The sequence below is a fragment of the Perissodus microlepis genome, chromosome 18 (assembly GCF_051167445.1).
Source record: "Perissodus microlepis isolate ML-2025 ecotype Zambia chromosome 18, ASM5116744v1, whole genome shotgun sequence".
NCBI lineage: Eukaryota > Metazoa > Chordata > Actinopteri > Cichliformes > Cichlidae > Perissodus > Perissodus microlepis.
Window position 1 is genome coordinate 24,996,674 of NC_140478.1, and position 19,122 is coordinate 25,015,795.

Genomic DNA, 19,122 nt, shown 5'->3' on the forward strand with positions numbered 1-19,122 from the left:
GATCCATCAGGGTGTAAATAAGTAACATTAATATATTTCAAATATGTCTAACAGAAATAAAACTACACAGTGCTAAATAGAGACCGGGGCTCATTTGAATTTGCTTCACTTCAGCTGACAGACACTGTCAAATGGCTAACGTTGCCACCGCAGTGGCATTTGTTTCCATTTGCATAGATGACCGTTTGTATCCGTGCTTTCCTTTCCATGGGTCTACTGTTATCCAGGGCTACAGTCGGAAAAAGTTTTCCCTCCTGCTTTGATTATTAAGAGTAAAGGGCACGAGAGCTGAGCATGTCCACTGAAATATGGCATAAATAAAAATGTCTCTCAGTTTTACATCAACATGCAAAAACCATACAGGATGATATCCATTGGTTAACAGAAGCAACGTCAAAATTTCCACCAGCAATACGTTTAACAGATCGTGACACAATGCGACCACAGCTCTGAGGCTTGTCGCCTAATACAGTCACAACTGCGAAAATCTTCTGTCTACGCCCTGACAATGATATCAATATATAAAACCCAGTGAATTTAACTGTATTACTTGATAAACATAAACCAAAATAACAACAAAAAAGTCATATGGACCCAGCCCATGGTGTCAAGTGTCAATGATTAAAAGACAAATGGAATTTTGGTGGCATTTTGGTTTACAGTGCACACACAAATTGGAAACGGGTCGCTTTTTACCAGCATGTCAGCAGGTCTGAGATTCCCAAATAACAGAGAGGAAGCTGGAAAAGATTAAACGATCTGGAGAAAACTAAGTTTGAAATAAGCACATTTTCAGGTTAATGGGAATTAAAGTAGTTTATAGGGAAGGGGACATCATTTGGTGCATGTTATTTTTTTTAGCCATCACAGCTTTGCTTATTAATTAAGAGAAATGTAAGAAGTCAAAGGTTATTGTGTACCACTTCTCCACAACACAAAACATGACATCATCTGTCCAAAAATATGCTTCCACGTTTCAAACCGGCGCCAACAGATGAAAGCCACAGGTTGCCGATTGGCCGTGTTCCTGCACTGCTGTATTAGATATCACGCCTAGTGGCACTAAGTGACAATGTAGTGGTGACACTGACGGCACAAGTGAAGCCTGAGACCGATGACAAGCACAGACGCTCCAAACAGAGCCATGTTGTTCCCTTTGGCCTGGCCGGGCCTGGGAACTCAACGCCGACTCTCCCCACGGCCCCGGCCCTCACACAACACAACACCAAGACTACTGCAGGCACTCTCACTGTGGGCCCCAAATGCCTTTAATGGTTATTCTTGTAATGTCTGAGCTTAGCACAGTTGCAAGATCCAAAAAAAGAGCATCTTATTCCAGATAGCTTCAACATTAGCAATGAAACCTTATCAGAAATTCATTGTAAAAACACACAGCCAAGAGAGATCAAACCCACAAATAAACTTATGTCCATCTTGTCTTATTTCTCCATATAACTGGCAACATTTTTAGAAGCTGAAATTGTACAAGGATCGAGAACAGCAGTAAAAGTTTACAGGGGAGAAGCTCGAAGTGAGCAATTTGTTTTCTCCTAAAATTAACAGCGCCACTTGGGTCTAAAGATACAGGAATGCATACAGAAATAGGAATCAATTTTAAGACTTCTTAATAAGGACAAATGGATACCAGTTCCACAGGAGAACAATACCAACTCTAGCAGTGTGATGTAGTTTTATCTCTTTGTATAACAACTGACCGTCTATCGCGTGAAGAGTTGCCTTAACTTATTCTTAACAATAACACTGTGGGTGGTTCATCATGCCCAGTGTCACTAGTCTTTGGACCAGAAGGAACTGCAAAGATAAAAGACTCTACTGGCAACAAAGTTTTCCAAATATCAGCAGAGGGTTGATACTCTTCTAGTCATTATCTGGAACTTGATTGTCTTAAATCCCGTCATCTCAAGTTAAAGTTTCTGAGCACATCTTGAAACCATTTCAAAACTCAAAAATTGGAGCCATATTCTTTTACTATTTCTACATTTCCTCATCTGTCTAGCTTCTTCTTCTCCTCCTCTCATTGTTTGTCAATGCAAGATAATTTAAAGAAAAGAAAAGAAATTCTGACTAGAGAAATGTGACACGCCGTGCCATCGTTTCAGTTCCAAGGACTGGTGTAGTTCAAAACCTTTTGGGAAGCTTTTGACAGAGCTTAAAGTCAACTTTGCTCAATTTGAATAGCATTATTTCACTTAAGCAGTTTCCTGTAAGCTCCCCAAATACACAGGAAAGGGAGAAACTAGCGTGATTTTGCTTGAATCTAACTTTGAGCTGAAATCAGGATACAGCAAAGGACGGCTAATAGCTACACATTTATTAATGTTTCACCGTGTTTATCTCAGTCCTGTTATTTATTATTTCACTAATACATACCAATGCAGTATATTTCAATTCCTGAATGCATCTGCAGCTCCTCTACATCCCTCCACCCCAGAGTATCCAGGGTTTTTTTCAGAATTTGGAAGAGCAGCACACAGAGTAAGTAAACTTTTAGAGTTTAAACCTCTAATAAAGGTTCCCTAACTAGGCTTTCTATTATGTAATTCGTTTCCAATTTGCTTTAAAATTTTCCCATGTCTGTTCTACTTTATTTTAGAAACATTAGAAACCTTGTAATGGTGTGCGTTCTCGGTCAGGCCTCCATGGAAAAATAGATTTTAATCTTTAAGGGACTTCCTGTTTAAATAAAGGTTAAATTAGAAAATGTTGTGTAGCCTAATTTTGCCTTACGATTCCCAAATTCTTCCTTAAAGTGAGGATCACAGCTTATATCCGACTTATATTGGCAGATACTCAAAGCCAAGGTATCAAATCGGAAGTGGAAGTATAGAAAGTTGGATCAGGGCATCCACAGTTAGGACATATGTAAACTGAAAACCTCTGACAAGTAAATATAAAACTTTAAGACATTTTATGACCTTACTTTTCTTTTTAAAAAAATCTTTAAAAATTCCTAAAGACCCTCAGGAACTGTGGTTCCTGAAATTTCACACCACTGGTTAAAACACAAAGCTGAGCAGCTGAAACATAAACTGCACTCGATTCCCCTGAAATAGCATGTCAGTGCTTTCTCGCTCCTGTTAACCTGAATTAACAATAATAAAATTCAAAACGTCCCTCTGTGTATCTGTAGCTCTGTATCAGTTTGTTATTCCTGTTCTGTGGCACTGCACACCCAGTGTCAAACAAGGAACACTTTGAGAATTATGTAAAACATTATCTACATTTCCAACACATGACCTCGTGTTATCGAATGGCTGATCGCACACTGAAAAGATGTGCTCCGACTAGTTATCATTTCCATACTTAAGTTCATATCCTGCATAGTAAACACTATGCCCTTACCCATAGGGTAGTTATGAAGGGGTGTGTGTGTGGGGGGGGTGGGGGGGGGAGTCATATTGTCATAAGGAACAAGAAATCACAGAAGAAATACATGATTAGGTGTGACAACTTTGATATGCACAGTTGGAAAGACAGCAAATGTATACCTTCACATGCCATCAACCACACAAGACAAAAGCAGCACCTGCTCTCACACATACTCACACACGTCCAAAGGTCTTACCTGTGAATAGTCAAAGTCAGAGAGGGGTGCTATGCTTTTGATGTAGTCAATTCTGAATTGGTCCTCTGGGTTGGCTAGCGGGACTGGGGGTATTAAAGTGCTCATTGCAGACACTATAGTCTAAGGAAAAAAAACAAACAAGCATTAAGCAGGATGAACACAAGGGGGTGGGGGGAATCTGATTGTAAGCCTGTATAATAATCAGTAAAATGGGATTGCAGAGGGATTCTGTGTATCAACAGAGACATTGAGCACATTTGGGAGGTGATGCAGATGAAACTCACCACTATGGCATCCTTCACGTTTTTCCGAATATCTTGGATTTTCTGTTTCTTTTCCCTATGTGGGGAAGACAGAACAGAGACATCCCACCACATTAGACGAGTAACACAAAGTAACAAATTAAACATACAGGCCATGTGCTGTGTCTCAGTATATGTCCCAGCACTGGCAAATACATACGCATGATTTCTTCCTACATATAGCATATTTTTCCTGCACAATTTTCCACATTTTGTCAAACTTCAGGGCAGCAGGGCTGTAGTTAGAGTTTCTAAAAAAAATCCTTTATTAAAACGCAGGGTTCCTCCCAAGTTAAAATGTGCATGTAAGCAATGAGTGTGCCACCTTGCTAAACCACTATTATTTTCGGCCATTTGAGAAATAAAGATGTATTTAAAGCTCAAGTAAATTAAACCCCCCTGAAATCCTCTTCGGTGGGCACCAATTATTTGTACATGGAGGTGGTGGGGGACCCTGTATATGACAATCCCACCCTCCTGCTCCCCAGATCTTGAAACTGCAAGATCATGCCTCCCTCAGTCAGGGAAATAAACTAAAAGCACACAAAAACAGGGTTTTCATATAGTTACATGACTCTGACATAAAGTGGGCCTGTTTAAAATAGCCCACTGTTAAGATCAATGCCATGCAAGGCCTTGCAGCAAAACAAATCATCAATAATAGGCCTGTGTCGATCACAACCTTTCACCCTCTCACATAAAACAGGAAACGGCAAATTATTTGCCATCTGTGTAACACTGACATCCTCACATATGTATGATAACTGTGCACGAAAAGAAGAGGGAGTGTGTGTGTGTGTGTGTGTAGAGAGAGAGAGAGGGAGAGAAGGAGGGGGGAGGACGATATTAGCTGGTTTGCATGGGAAACTGGGCCCAACAGGCGCTGCAGTGCCTGGGGAAAATCCATTCACAGGCTATCTTCTGGCCTCGACAATGTTATTCATTAAGAGGGGAGCCATAAAAATAATCATTAATGCGATTTTTTTTTTTTTCATGTTGGCGTTTAACAGGCGTACTGAGCAGCACTCACTCTGCGTTGAAGCCGTTGACGTGTAGAATCCTCATCTGCTTCACAATGGTGCTTTTTCCGGACTCTCCCGCACCTTCGAAAATACACACAAACACATCACAAAATGACCACAAACACGGACATCCTGATTAGCGTGAACCCCTTCCACAGCACCGCAAAAGAAAGAAAGAAGAAAAAACCCAACAAAATCTGGAAATGAAGCCAGTTAATTGTAGGCTCCGGAGCTTCGCTTCCATCAATATCCACCCCCATGACATATTATTGCAAGCGCTGTCAAATGGGGCTACGTGTTCGGTAAACGAAAGGGATTACGGTTAGCTCACATTTCAGACAGCCATCACCACAGAAAGCAGCCTTACCCAGTAATAAGAGCCTGTGTGTGGCTTTGTACGCTTGTCTTTCCTTTTGCAACTGTTTTTCTATCTTTTTATTAGCCTCTCGTTGTGCCTTTTCGTCGATGCGTTGATCTTCAGTCTTGCTGTTGCCCAAACAACCCATCTTCCGTCGCCCTAACCCTTCCTTGTGGAATCGTTAAAAAATATATATATATTCTTTTTAAAAATGAAACCTGGGATGATATTGCGGGTTGAAATGACACAAGAAGGAGTCTGGTGTGAAATAAAAAAGGTTAAAAAAATCACAGCGAGGCTTCTCCGTCGGAGGGAGGAATATGTTCCCCGTTACAATTCCGCTTTAGCCGCAGCCAACCGTCATCCAAACCGTTTGCTAGTTTACAAACCAAACGAAGAATAACGACTCGCTTCAACGGAGAAATCTAAAAAAAATAGACATAAATAAGAAGAGAGAGGGGGGATTCAGTTTCTGGGAATCCAGTCAACTGTTCCTATCGCGTTTCCAACCCCTCTCTTCTCTCAGTATTTTTTTTTCTATCTGAATTTCTATCAGTATTTCTGTCTCTTTAACTCAGCACTGCCTCTCTCTGTAGCACCAGGAAGTAGCCGTGCACCGTGGAGGTGGAAAACAAACCTGCGTTAAACTGTAACATTAACAACCCGTACTCATAGAGCATTTTAGAACGTGTGTGCCAAAATACGACGAGCCATTCCAGATTTAGTCCGTTTGCTGTCCCGCTATCAAAGTAATCGAAAGAAAGTGGAAACCCGGACGCGACTCTCTCTCTCGACTGCTTTTGCAGAGGGGCTGGGTCTCTTCTCGTTGGCTTTCAGTCAGTGAGACAGCCCTGACCCTAAACTGGCAACCCAGTTACAGCGACTGTCTGCGTGCGCAATGGGCTTTTACCTGGCTGAGGTTTTTACAATAGACTACAGGTCTGGCAACACATCACAGCGGTCGCGGGCAGGGGCGTTTCTACGATTTGTAGGGCCGATGTCACACGACAGGCCCCACCGGAAGTTAGACTGTTTGATAAAAGAAAATACATATGTAGAGAAATGGGGCACAAAGCACAGTGTTTACTAATATACTATTACTATAATCCCAATTCAGTATTTATAGAGAAGTTTTAGCATGCCAGTACACTAAAAATTTTAGAAAGTAAAATACTCATTAACCAGAATAGTTAATTATTGATTAATGGATCATCTTTAATTTTGTTTTTCATGTTTGTTTGTTTTTAAACTTGAACAGAAGTCAATGATTGTGGGAAATAATAATAATAATAATAATAATAATAATAATAATAATAATAATAAATACTGAAAGATCTCTGGTTCAAATATAGAAATTTTCTGTGGTTTTTTTTTTGTTTGTTTGTTTTTTGTTTAAAAAAAATGTAGTTTTCAGTTTTTACATTTCCAACATAGCCGTTTCTCTGAATAGGTATGGGCCCCACTTTAATGCATAATTGTGCACATCACATTCATTTTGCAGCTACAGATGATTTTAACTATATAACTATTGCTGTATGTCGCTATCTATAATAATAATAACAATAATAAGTATATAAGTATATAAGTATAAGTATATATATATATAATAATAAGTATATTTATAAGTAGATTTCTATTTTTAAGTTCTGCTAGTTAATTTACTTATTGAAGAAAGTATTATTTATATATATATATATAAACACCTGAAGGAATATCATAGGAAGAGCCTCCCATATGTTTGACTCTCTCAGAAGCAAAACTCAAAGTACTTTTTAAAAAATAATGTTTCACATTATAAATATGTAGAAAGAAATATTGGGATTGCATGTTCTACAGTAAAATATACAAACCAACACTAATGACCTCTGCAGACCTTTAGGCATCAGTGCATAAAAATCAAAATAATTTTGTAGTTTATATCATTGCATTTGTTTAGCAACAACTCTGAAAACAACTGTCACTGAGCAGAGTTCAGTGTTGCGAGATAAAAGCTTTACCACATAAAACTAAAGAAAAACTCAACATGAACAATGGAAAAATGAGTCAGAAATGCCACAGCCTTCTCTTGGCTCAAGCTTCATTAAGACAGGCTGAGACGAGGTTGAAAACTGTTCTGTGATATGACAAATGAAAATTTGAAATTACTTTCATGGATGCTGCATATTCTAGGCTAAAGAGAAGTGATGACGTGTTTTCAGGGAAGGCCTTTGCTTATTTCAGAAATACAATGCCAACATTTCCAGCACTGTAACAGTGAGAGAGTCCAGGTGCTAAACCGATGTGCCTCGAGTCCAGATCTGTTACCCACTGAAATCACTTCGCATATTATGAAGAGGAAAATGAGACAAATGAATCCCCATTGTTGAACAGTCACTTATCAAGCCTTGAAAACTTTCCTGGGAACTCCTTGGTTCCTAGGAAATGGTGATACCACGCGGAACTGTCTCAGTTTTTGACTGAGATGTAGTGCTGGCAGGAAATTGAACATAAACACATTATCTTTCTCATTTAAGAGAAACCTGACAGGGATTTTGGGATAAACATTGAGCATTTTTAGCTTTGATGTAATCATTTTGCTGGTGAAAAATAAAATGTTGCATGTTTAAGTAGTTTTAACTGTGGCATTGCAGCATTTACTTAAGTAAAGCATCCGGGAACCTCAAGAGATAAATTTGAGAAAACCTGATTTTTTCCAGAATTTTGTCTGATTCTTCCCATTTTAGTTTTGATTCCTGGACAACTTTAACTGTTGTTAGGTATGTCTTTTCAGTTGCTTATTAACACACATATTTAAATCAGCCAATCACATGACAGCAAGCAAAGACACCATGTATGCATGTAGGTCAAGAAAGCTGTAGTTCAAGCTGAGATTAAAAATAGAGAGGAAAGGTGATTTAAGTTACTTTGAATGTGGTGTGGTTGTTGGTATCAGACATGCTGCTCTGAGTATTTTAGAAACTGCACAGATTCCCCAAACCATCATCTCTAGGGTTTAAAGAGAATGATAGTGGCCTAATGGTGTTTGGGATATTTTCTAGGCAAACTTTGGGCCTCTTCGTACCAGCTGAGCATCATTTAAAACACTACAGCCTACCTGAACATTGTTACAAAGCTCAAATCATCTGAAAATGGTTTCTGAAACATGAGTTCACTGCACTCAAATGGCCTCCACAGTCGCCAGATCTCAATCCAATACAGCATCTTTGGGATTTGGTGAAAGGGGAGATTCGTGTCATGCATGTGCAACTGATGAATCAGCAGTAACTGTGCGACGCTATGATGTCAATATGGACCAAAATCTGTGCTGAAAGCAGCTCTGAAGGCAAAAGGGAGTCCAACACAACACTAGCAAAGTGTACCTAATAAAGTGGCCACAAGCATGTATATACTGAAATTTCTGAGCAATTTGAGACACTCCATAAAACAAGATCTAGCAACATAATAAGTTACATCTAGTCAATCGCTCTGCTGTGAAATTGCAGTGATACTAACAAGAGATAAAATGTTGTTTAGTTCTATTAAATCAGCATAATGTTATCCTCAACCTGATCTCAAACTGCAAAGTCCAAATGACGGAGCACAGGAGTATTTTAATTATACGTTAAGCAAAGATAAAAGAAATGCCTTTCTTCTGAGTTTCATCCTTTGTGAAACTCAATGCTCAGCACACATTAAAGCCATGTTTGCCACCGACACAGTTTACACGCCTGCCCGCCGTGCCGCGTGGCGGGCTCACTGTAGAAAGAGATGTTTAGGATGTTAAATAAGTGCTTAGTGCCACGTCTTCCTTACTCATAAATGTTTACCTGCCAGAGGCTAAACCAATAAACCAACCGTAAACCATGGACCACCACAGAATGAAGGATTTATCCCAGAGACCATCCATCTGACAGTTTTGCCAGAGCTTAGACCTGCAGTAGAGCTACAACCACATGAACGGCCCTCAATTAAGATCAATTAAAGGCATTTGATAAAGTTTGCTTGTGATGGCTTTTCTTTCTTTCTTTCTTTTTAAAGTTGGCATTTACGGTTACATTTAAATTTAGTTTTACATTTAGAACAGCATTGCGTTATTTGTCAAAGCAATATTTACGAAACAAACTCATTTTATTCACGTCATCACAACGTCTCATAGCTCTCGCTAGTCCCGCCTTCCTGTGTTAAAGCACACAAACTATCAGTACCAGTCTGCTGCATTCAGGTTTTAAAAACTAGCCGCAAAATGTACTGTACATATTAATACCATCACTAAACGCGTCACTGAACAACGAGGTTATTTTTGAAACATATACCAAGGAATCTGCGATTATTCTGTCCGAAATGCAAATACCAGTTTCCTGTAGTGAAATTAGTAGAACAAAGTTACCCAGCATGCAAAACCACTCTTGAACTCTCTCTACCACCATAAATACTCCATCACCAAAAGAGGGAAAAATCCGGTTGCCGGCCTGAGAAAGCAAGGTCAAAACAAGTGGCTGGCCCACACCACCCTCTAGTGGCTACGCGCAGCATTGCACGCAGGCTGTCGAGCTCCCCATGAATGATGCAGAAGTAGGTTTTGCTGCATAAATTATTGTCCTTTTTAGGAAGTACCGTCTGTAATTTATATTTAGCTTGCCGCTGCTTCCTCTTAACTAGACTAAAAGTGTGTGCCAATACTCATTTTTCTTTTAAGTTCCTCTCCAAACAAAGATTGCTCTCATTTATCTGTACTTCACTTGAAGTCCTTTTTTTCTGCCATCTTTGTCCAGGATTTGACACGAGTCACATTCATCTGGTGAAGGAGAAAGGCTTCTCAATGTTCCACCTAAATTCAATCTGTATCTGTGTGAACAGCAGAACTAGCTTTTGATATCATGTGCAAAAACATGCAACTTTTAGCAGATGCATGATTTGTATCCTGTGGAGACATGAGAAAAAGATAAAGAGAGATGGGGCTTAAAGAATCCTGAATTGAAATCGCAGGGAAAACTCTACACAAACAGGGGTGATAGTAGAAGAATTACATCCGGGGGGTAAAAAAACAAAAACAACAAACCGTCTTTATATCTTATTTTGGAGCAAAGAAAAAAAAAATCAGCAAACTTAAGCAATTTTTATCAGATTTGACAGGCAAGTCTATACATATGATTTTTGGGTCCACTGAAGTTAAAGTTAATTTTCATAAAACTTCAGGATAACAATCAAAATAGGCGATCAGAGGGCTTTGAAGGTGGTACTGAGAACTGGCTTTTGAGTGAGGTACGAGGCCTTCTGTCTAGCAGTTAAACTTTTGAATGTGTGAAAGAGTTTTAATCTATCAGTGTGACATCTGTAAAGGTCACTATGAAAAATCAATCAGTGCCTCCAACCTGACTCTGAGCCCTAAAGTACAAAGGATGGGTTGAAATTCAGGACCTTTTTTTATTTTATTTTATTTTTCCAGCAGTTTTGAGCCCTCATTACTTTAATGAGTAGTGAGTAATAAATGTTACCTGGATGTGCTATCTGTTTTCTGATCATTCCCACAATAAAACAATAAAAGGTTATATCATCATGGCTCTTTAAAACAAGTTAAAGAATAAGAAAAGCCCCATTTGTATCCCCATTTTGATACCATCTTTTATACTATGTCAAAAAGATTATCTAACAGTCTGTTTTGGGGCTTTTAAAATATAAAACGTGAGGACCAAAGTTTGCATGCTTTCATTAAATAGAGTAAGGTTATTAAATTAGCCAATTCTGACAGGGTGAGGTGGGAACTTTTTTCAGATTTGGCCTGTTGATTTTATATAGTAGAAGACATACTTGCCAATTAAGGTCTGTGTCAGTGTATTCACATGTGCAGCCTTGGAAGCAGCTCTCAGATCCTGTATTACAAGTAAATCTGTTTTTTGTCTGCATTAATGGTTCTTCCCTCCATTTTCACCCTTACATGTATCCACACCTCGAGTGACTCGGGTTTATTTCCCACACCCGCTTAAAGCCCCTTAAACACAGCTGCAAATGCTGCACAGTTGCAGTGTGCAAGTAAAACACAGGCTTTACCAAAACTATTGCACTTTACATTTAATATAATCAAATATAAGGCTTTCTGGCTGGGAAAAGATTATAACTGCCAGTGGGCTGTAACGGCAGACCTAATAATAACTGACACTTGAAAGAGTTCTTTTCTCCACATAAATCTTCTACACTTATTTACTGGCCCGGCTATAATTGAAGCATGTATTGTATAAACAAGGCACGCGTCCAAATGATATGCAGCTAAAATTAGCCTCCTTGAAATTTTTTCTGAGGCTGGAAAGAACTTTACAGCACTCTCTGTGGGGACAGAGGCTCTTGATAAAGCATAAATTATACTGTAAGCACAACGTGAAGAACAACCACGGTCCAATGTCCTTCGAATGTGGCGTGGTTCACTCTGATGAAGCAATCACGACTATCAAGACAACTCACACGGCGACCTTGCTATCAGTATCATAAACACGACTGTAATTCATACTCCAGTACCTGCTGTTGCTCATTACATTAACTGGGAACTCTGAGCAATGAGTAGCAAAGTTCAGGAGTGGTCAATGATAAAACCCATTTAGACAGAAGCAAAGTTCAGCTGCCTCTGCTTGTATTCGAAAGGGCTGGGGGTGGGGCCTGTGTGAATGAGTAAGATTTTCCAAAGTGTGCATGATTTCACATGGAGGATAGGGACTCAAAAGGCAAACAAAAACAAAACTAAAAAGCACATCTCGTAGGGACTTCCAACGAAATCCGCATTTAGCCAGCCTACCTTGTTTCAGTGATTGTTTCGGTCAGAAGTACCACATTGTTAGCAGCCTGTTGTTCAGGCTTATGAAGGCGATAAGGCTGACATATGAAACAGCCAGTTAAGGACATCTAGGAAAGCTGTAACAGATATTATCAGAGGACTGTGGAGAATCTGAGCCAAGAGGCCAAACAATAAAGTAACTTCCTCTCCAAGAAATCATAGGAACTTTCCTTCCAGTTCCCATCCCTGTATTCCTGCACTGCAAGTAAAAAATGCACTACTTCACATTTTCTGAAGTGTCTTTTATTCGAACACACCTAAGAAAGAATGTTTTTACTGTAGGTTTGAAGAAAATATAACATTACTGTGCTGTGAGAAGTCCAGATAATAATAATAATTACACACAGATCCGTGACTTTCTGTGTCTAAACAGATAAATGAAAAGGCCTATTTTTGACTAAAATGAGCCATCTTGCTTTGCAATTCAAACACATCGGATATGTTAAAGTTGCAGAGCATGCGGCAATCTCAAAACCTTTAATAAAGGGCTGCATCTTCATTAGAGAAGCTATCATTAAATATTTCATTTATATTTCTGTGTAACGCCGTCAGTAATCTACACAAGCAAGCTTTAGCCTCCTGAAAACCGGCAGTGCCTTAAACTTTGCCATGCTATTTAAAAAAAAAAAAACTTCCCATATGAGGAAATACTTTTTTAGTACGTAACAGTTATGTAACAAAGTTACAACTTCCTGTTCAAGGATGAAAGCTTAGTTTTTATTCTTATCAGGTATCCAACTAATCCCAAATAGATCCCAAACAGGAACTCGGGTCTCAGGAGGTCAAAAATATTGGATCAGAAGTGATTTACCCTCACAGGCTGACTTATTTTGTCAAATTGCAATTTTTAAATGTCTGAACAAACTAGTCACAGATCTGCTCCATAAAATAGTTTTTAAAATTCCACTATTGATGCTTTGCAGAAAGATCTACACTTAAACACTCATATACATTTTTTGTTGCATTCAAAGGCACAATAAAGAAAGTGGTTGTTTTGTCTTTTATGTTGAGGGTATTTGTACATTTTGCACTATTACGCAGTTTTTAACAATCTGACTTTGCATGCTTTCTTGATGGTGGCCTTTCCTGTAAAAGGTTTGCTCTCGATGGGACTTCCTGGTTAAATAAAAGAAAATTTGATCAGTCCCCTTTCAAGGTTAAAGGTCCAGAGAGCTGGAAAACCCTGCCATAAGAAATAAAGACATGACTGATTTTACAACTTTTAACACTGAGGAAAATCTAAGGCAAATCTGTGATCACTCTTCTCAGGGACTGTTGTTTTAAAAAAAAAAAAAGTCTGTTCCATTTTATTATTTCTTTATGTTTATTTTACACCTAATTTGCAAATTATTTGTGGCTAGAAGTCCTACAATTATGACTACATATATATTTTATTTAAATATAGCGCATGCAGTGTCCCTACTATATACATAAACAAATATGAATCGCTTCTATTTCCATTATCCGTCATTATGGGTCACATTTTTCCACTTGTCAACGATCTAAAGAACATAAAGAAAGTCAACCTGCTATCACAGAAGACCAATGAATGAATCTCACAAATATCTGTATTTAAAAAAAGCTTGAACGTGTGAAGTTTTGCTAAAATACTTTTTTTTTTTTTTTAAATGATGAAATGTCTCAGCTCCACAAGAAATTATCTTTATTTCTGTATTCAAACATAAAATCTTGGAAAACGAAGAAAAATGATTTACTTTTAGGAAAAGAAACTGTTTCAGCTTCACTTCAGCAGGTTAACTTCATATTTTCCAAGTTAGTGCTGAATTAAAATATTACTCATCAGTTGTTACCATATGAAGAAAAAGCCTAACACAGCATTCGAACATTTACCTGATTGTATAAATATTACCAAAGCGTGCTCAAAGCCTAGCACGGCAGCCCATTTATGGTCAGCATTTGTTCCTCTTAATCATTGTTATTTCACTAAATTACTGCAGCAAATACAAACAGATAAAGTGACCCAGATTAGCCACCATACGTTGTGTTGAAATGTAACACTATTTGAAAGGTGTCCACTTTCAGAGGAACACAAACCACCTCAGTCCACTGCAACAGGAGTCCTGCTGGAGACTGGCAGGATATAAAGCCCCAGAGGCCTCTCGGGAGAAGCCAGAGGTGGCCCGTGAGGGCTGCTGGGTGTACCAGGAGAGTCAGCCAGCTCCCAAAAATAACTGTGATCCTATGGAGGCAGATCACGCTGAAGTAACACAGGTCAAACATGCTGTAAGCTTCCATAGAAGAATGTATGACAGTGGCCTGTGCGGCTTCATTAGGATGAGCCATTTCTTCCTGTGTGTAATTAGTGGGAGCTGTTTACTCAGGAAATTAAACTGGCAGCCATTTATAATAATCGAGGAAAGAAGCAGTGCACTTTTCGAAGTAGAGGAAATACATACGATACAGCATCAAGCCTGGCATGAAACTGCGAAAAACAAAAGAGCATCAGTTCTGTTTTTATTGTAAATGTGTCGACATCTAAGTCTTTTATAATCAGGTTAGCCCTGGCCACCTTTAAGCTTCTGCTCCTGGTCAAGATTTTCTCTCTTGAAAAAAAAATATCAAGTACTGTGCAAGTTTTCTTTTACAGTAGAGGGGTGAAATAACACAAATTACAAGATAAATCTATATAAAATATGACAGTATTAATTAAAGTGTAATCTCAAAAGCAGCTGGAGGGCTGAATTCAAAGATGGGTGTTACATTTGCTCTACGAGGTGGTCGAAATGAGCTCTAAGCCATTTCCGCTGGTGAAGAGGTCCAGCCCAAAATCGCCATCATTCTGAGCATAAGACTGGAATTCATATAAACAATCCATCTATGGGACCCAGTGATGGTCTGGTTAAGTATTCAAGTCCTGTAGTTTATATAAACACATTTAAAATCAATACGTGTCCCACATACTTATTTAAATATGAATTTGCTGGTTATGGGTTTTTTTTTTCCACACTATAATAATTTACTGTATAAAAAGGGCCATAACCCCCAATTATTTATTAAACTGATCACTTACAAAGGCTGACAAATCTATGTGAACTTGTAAATTCTTCATAAATGAAGGTGTAACCATCAAACCGAAGGTCAGAACTGGGATCAGTCTGTAAGTTTGTACTCTGAGTGGATCATTTTATCATATTTGTTTGGTTATTTAAAATGCAGACTCTAAATGTGCAACAGTTAGCAAAAAGGTCATTTTTTATTATATTATACACATATAGAGAACTCCAGAGTAAATATGATCTAATACTACAAGTTACCATAATATGCTTTAAAATATTATTTTAACCATTTATTCAATTGGTTAACTTTTTTTTTTCAAAGACAGACTATTTTTGGTGTCTCTGGGCAGATAACGCACTTAAAAATAAACCTTTAAAGAATCACAGGAGCCAAATTTAGCACGCAGTGCCTGATGCAAATCACCTTATCTCTATTCATCTTTCACAATTACACCATTTACATTTGTCAGTGTTAATCGAGCTATTTTATTGGCAATCCCTAAAGTGAGCTCACTCTACACCACAGGCTCCTATACACTCCTCCGCTGTTTATTAAAGCAAAATAACATAAAGTTATTGAAACCCCCTTACTGTAAACATGTAACAGTTTAGCCAAAAGTCCATTTTTAACAAATAATATTATAAAATACTCTCTCATACATGACTGCTAGAGCAAAAACGGTCCTATAACCAAAAGCTAAGTAGTCTTTTTATAAGAACCCAACTGATATATTGGTCACTTGATCACAGATATGCTATGTCGTCCAATTAACATTTAAAAAACAGAATATAGAGGTAGAAAAATAAGTTTGGGATAACTTTAAAATGGTCAATATATCTTTAAAATATATAATATAAATCTCTGCCTGCTGTGGCTCCCATATCAGACAGACTCTAATTGTTATGAACCATATTTGCATATTATAGTCTATCACAAGAAGCCAACTGTAGTCACTATATTGCAGAGTGGAACGCTTTACTATACTGCACCACAGAAGTCCCAACATTTATTGAGCAAACCAGCGAGCTATATTCTGTGTGTACACTAAACTGTACTTGAACAAGGCACAGCAGCAAGAAGCTAAATGATCTCTATGCAGTACATATTTGTACACTAAGGTCACCTTACACACTTTATGGATTCATTTACTGGAGGGAGGGGAAAAAAAGACTACTGTAACTAGATGTACCTGTTGTCTCCTGTTATATAATTACAGGAGTGGTTTTCACATTGTGTGCCTTGTGATTTTGTCCCAAACTTACAATATTATTCCAGTAGCACAAAAAGCAATAAATGAGATGTAAATGCAGTGTATTAGTGAACAAGCAGTCCGATTGATGAATTGCTTCCCTGTGTGGGCCAAACTACAACGATCTAAACTGTAGGTGTCATTTAAGTGCAGGTGCTGCACATCTGTGTCTTCATAATTTAAAGAAGAATTAACAACATTTAACATGTGGGCTTTTTTCTGCAAATACAAACTGACGTACGCCTTGAAATCTTGGGGTGCCTTGGGTACAAAAATGTGTGAAAACCACTTGTTTTAGGTATAACATCTAATTTAATAGACACTGGAGCATTACTAAAGCACCCTGTATTACAGTATATTTGTTGGTGGGTAGATGACTTTAAAAAGTGCTCCAGCTCCTCCACATAAGTGCTGAGTGGGAATGACCAAACAGCCAAAGCTAAGGCATCTTTAGATTATCTTTACAGAGCAAGTCAGCTGCACTTATAGGACACTCCAGAGTCCAAATGTGCCAGTTAATAAAAGAAATATTTGTTTTCTGTCGCCTTGGACATATGCCACACTCATACTATGATAGAGGCTACTACACAAGGCAAATACGGCCCAGTATAACCTCCAGCTAAGAAGTGTCTGTGTGCCAATGTAATGTTTATGTTTGTCCCTGATTAACAGTCGACATTTCGCTTAATTGGCTATTCAAAAATCCCCATAACCCTGAATGTAACTGTGACAGCAAGGATCCGGTAGTCTAAACGTCCATCTTCATCACTTGTCATTGACAGCCGCAGGGAGTTTAGTCTTCACAGCCAAGCCAACAGATGTGGCAACAGGCCTCGCCAGAGCAGTGACATAATTTCTGGAAAGGCCAGTGCGTTTTTTGGTTTCTAATAATAAAACAGAGGTACACAACCTACCGAGCAGCAGCAGCCGATGCGTCTGTTTGTACTCCCGTTTGAGCTCCTTGAGCACCCTGTCTATATTCTTACTGACTTTCTTCGCCTCCTTCTCGGCCTCCTTCTCCTCCACCAGCAGTTTGTCACAGTTTTTCTGCTTTTGGGTGCTTGTTTTTTGCAGCAGCTGTAAGCGGCGGCCGCGGTCCTTCCCCGTCCCTTTACCGCTGCCTCCACCTCCGCCGCCTCCGTTCTGTATGAGCACACCGTCGGTACCGGTGTCTCCACGGCGGTGCTCCCCGGCCGGGAGCCTGGCAGGGTCCCCGGGGCGCACCAGGCCGCCGCGTAGCGACGAAGTCTCCCCGCATCCGCCGGTGTCCTCCTGGCGAGCTCCCCCGGCGCGTGTCGGCACGGCGGCGTCCGGAGGCTGGTCCGAGTCCGAGGTAGCGTTGGAGATAGAGCCGCTCAGGTCCCCGAAGAGCCGCGGACGCAGACTGTAGCACAGCCCCATGTTGAAACCAATATGTGTCTGTGAATGTGATTTTTCATAAATTAAAATATCAAAAAAATCGCCGTTGTGCCACGAGCCCTAACGAGCCATCGTCACATTGGAGCTCCAGCGATGCGATTCAGGTCCGAATTTGAGCCGAAAACGTGAATGAATTATGCTCCGACATTTGCTATATGTCATTTTGCATTTTCCCCAGTCAGCCTTCGCTTCGTAGTTAGTGGATCACCTGATCCTTTAGTGGACACTGCGGGTCCACCTTACCGTAAGTAACCAAAAGCACAACCTTGGAAAAAAACGCGTCTATGCGCCTCACAGACAGGCAACAATCTCACTGCACAGTTGTTAGGTGCAATGCACGGCACGTCACATTACTACAGTATGGCCATTTCGAGAATGCTGGTCATGGTTTTCATTCCTCACATTTCGTGTTTGCATCTCTAAATCAGTTGGTGGGTCCTGCTCTCTAGACCGTAATCTCTATTTTAAGACACGGCACCAAAGCGTTTCTTTATTGGGCCCTGCAGACATTCCTCTGACACGATCTGTGGCGCACACAAGGATATTAGAAAGATATTACCAAAATGGCACTTTAACTCTTAACATTGTTTCTATGATTTTTTTTTAAAAAAAAGTAGATTAGGCACTACTGTATGTTTTAACAGTGGGAGCTAGTGTCTTAAGCAGGGGCGTGTCAACAAGGGAGAGGATGTGGTGGCACAGTCCCCTCTCTGTCTGCTCAGCTGGTGCTAAAAAACTGTTTACCTGTAGAAAATATAACTACATACACAATTTGTATCAATTATATATGTATAATAAATTAAGGCCCATTATACCAGGTGAAAATGAGACTGTTATTTATAAACAGTGTATAAAGTTATGAAAATGAACTCCACTCTTACCAGCAGCAACATTAAATGTATATGTGGATGCCAGTGCATTAAGAATTAAATCCACCGATAAAAAATATAAGTACTTTAAATTTTTCCATTTTTTGAGTATTCCCAGATCAAATAATGTTGTTTGAACAGTACAAACAGTTTTAAATGCTAGCCATTTTCCTCCTGCATTTAGCATTTTTCCTGTTTTTCCTTGTGTTTATGATTGATAACCTTGTGCATAACAAAATTCACAAACAGATTTAATGTGTTTGTGAATTTTACCTTTTGGCAAAATGTCCTGGATTTTTATTACACGTGCATGACAGTGTATGACCTGTTTGTTCCTGCACTGGTTCCTCTTTCTCATGGTTCATCACATTATCACAACATGAATAATGTTTTTTAATGCTTCCTTTATTTTCTCATGAACAGTTTTTTTGTATTGTGAGTCTAAACAACATAATTTGGGGGCGTTCCATATAATATAACAACTATAACATATTTAA

At 39.0% G+C, this 19,122-nt stretch overlaps 1 protein-coding gene across 2 annotated transcripts in view; it reads right to left on the reverse strand.

Moving 5' to 3' along the window:
- LOC146367952 (guanine nucleotide-binding protein G(olf) subunit alpha) overlaps positions 1-17,984 on the reverse strand; it is a 55,650-nt gene extending 37,666 nt beyond the window's left edge. The window contains exons 1-4 of one of the 2 annotated variants that reach the window (XM_084911774.1): positions 17,252-17,984; positions 4,919-4,991; positions 3,871-3,925; positions 3,587-3,706 (exon numbers count right to left, since the gene is read on the reverse strand). In XM_084911774.1, the coding sequence (XP_084767900.1) occupies positions 3,587-3,706; positions 3,871-3,925; positions 4,919-4,991; positions 17,252-17,738 (735 nt within the window). In that variant the 5' untranslated portion in view covers positions 17,739-17,984. Of the gene's footprint in view, positions 1-3,586; positions 3,707-3,870; positions 3,926-4,918; positions 4,992-5,277; positions 6,140-17,251 lie in introns of those variants that run through there. The other variant, XM_084911775.1, reaches the window with a different exon arrangement.
- Between the last annotated feature and the right edge of the window lie 1,138 nt (positions 17,985-19,122).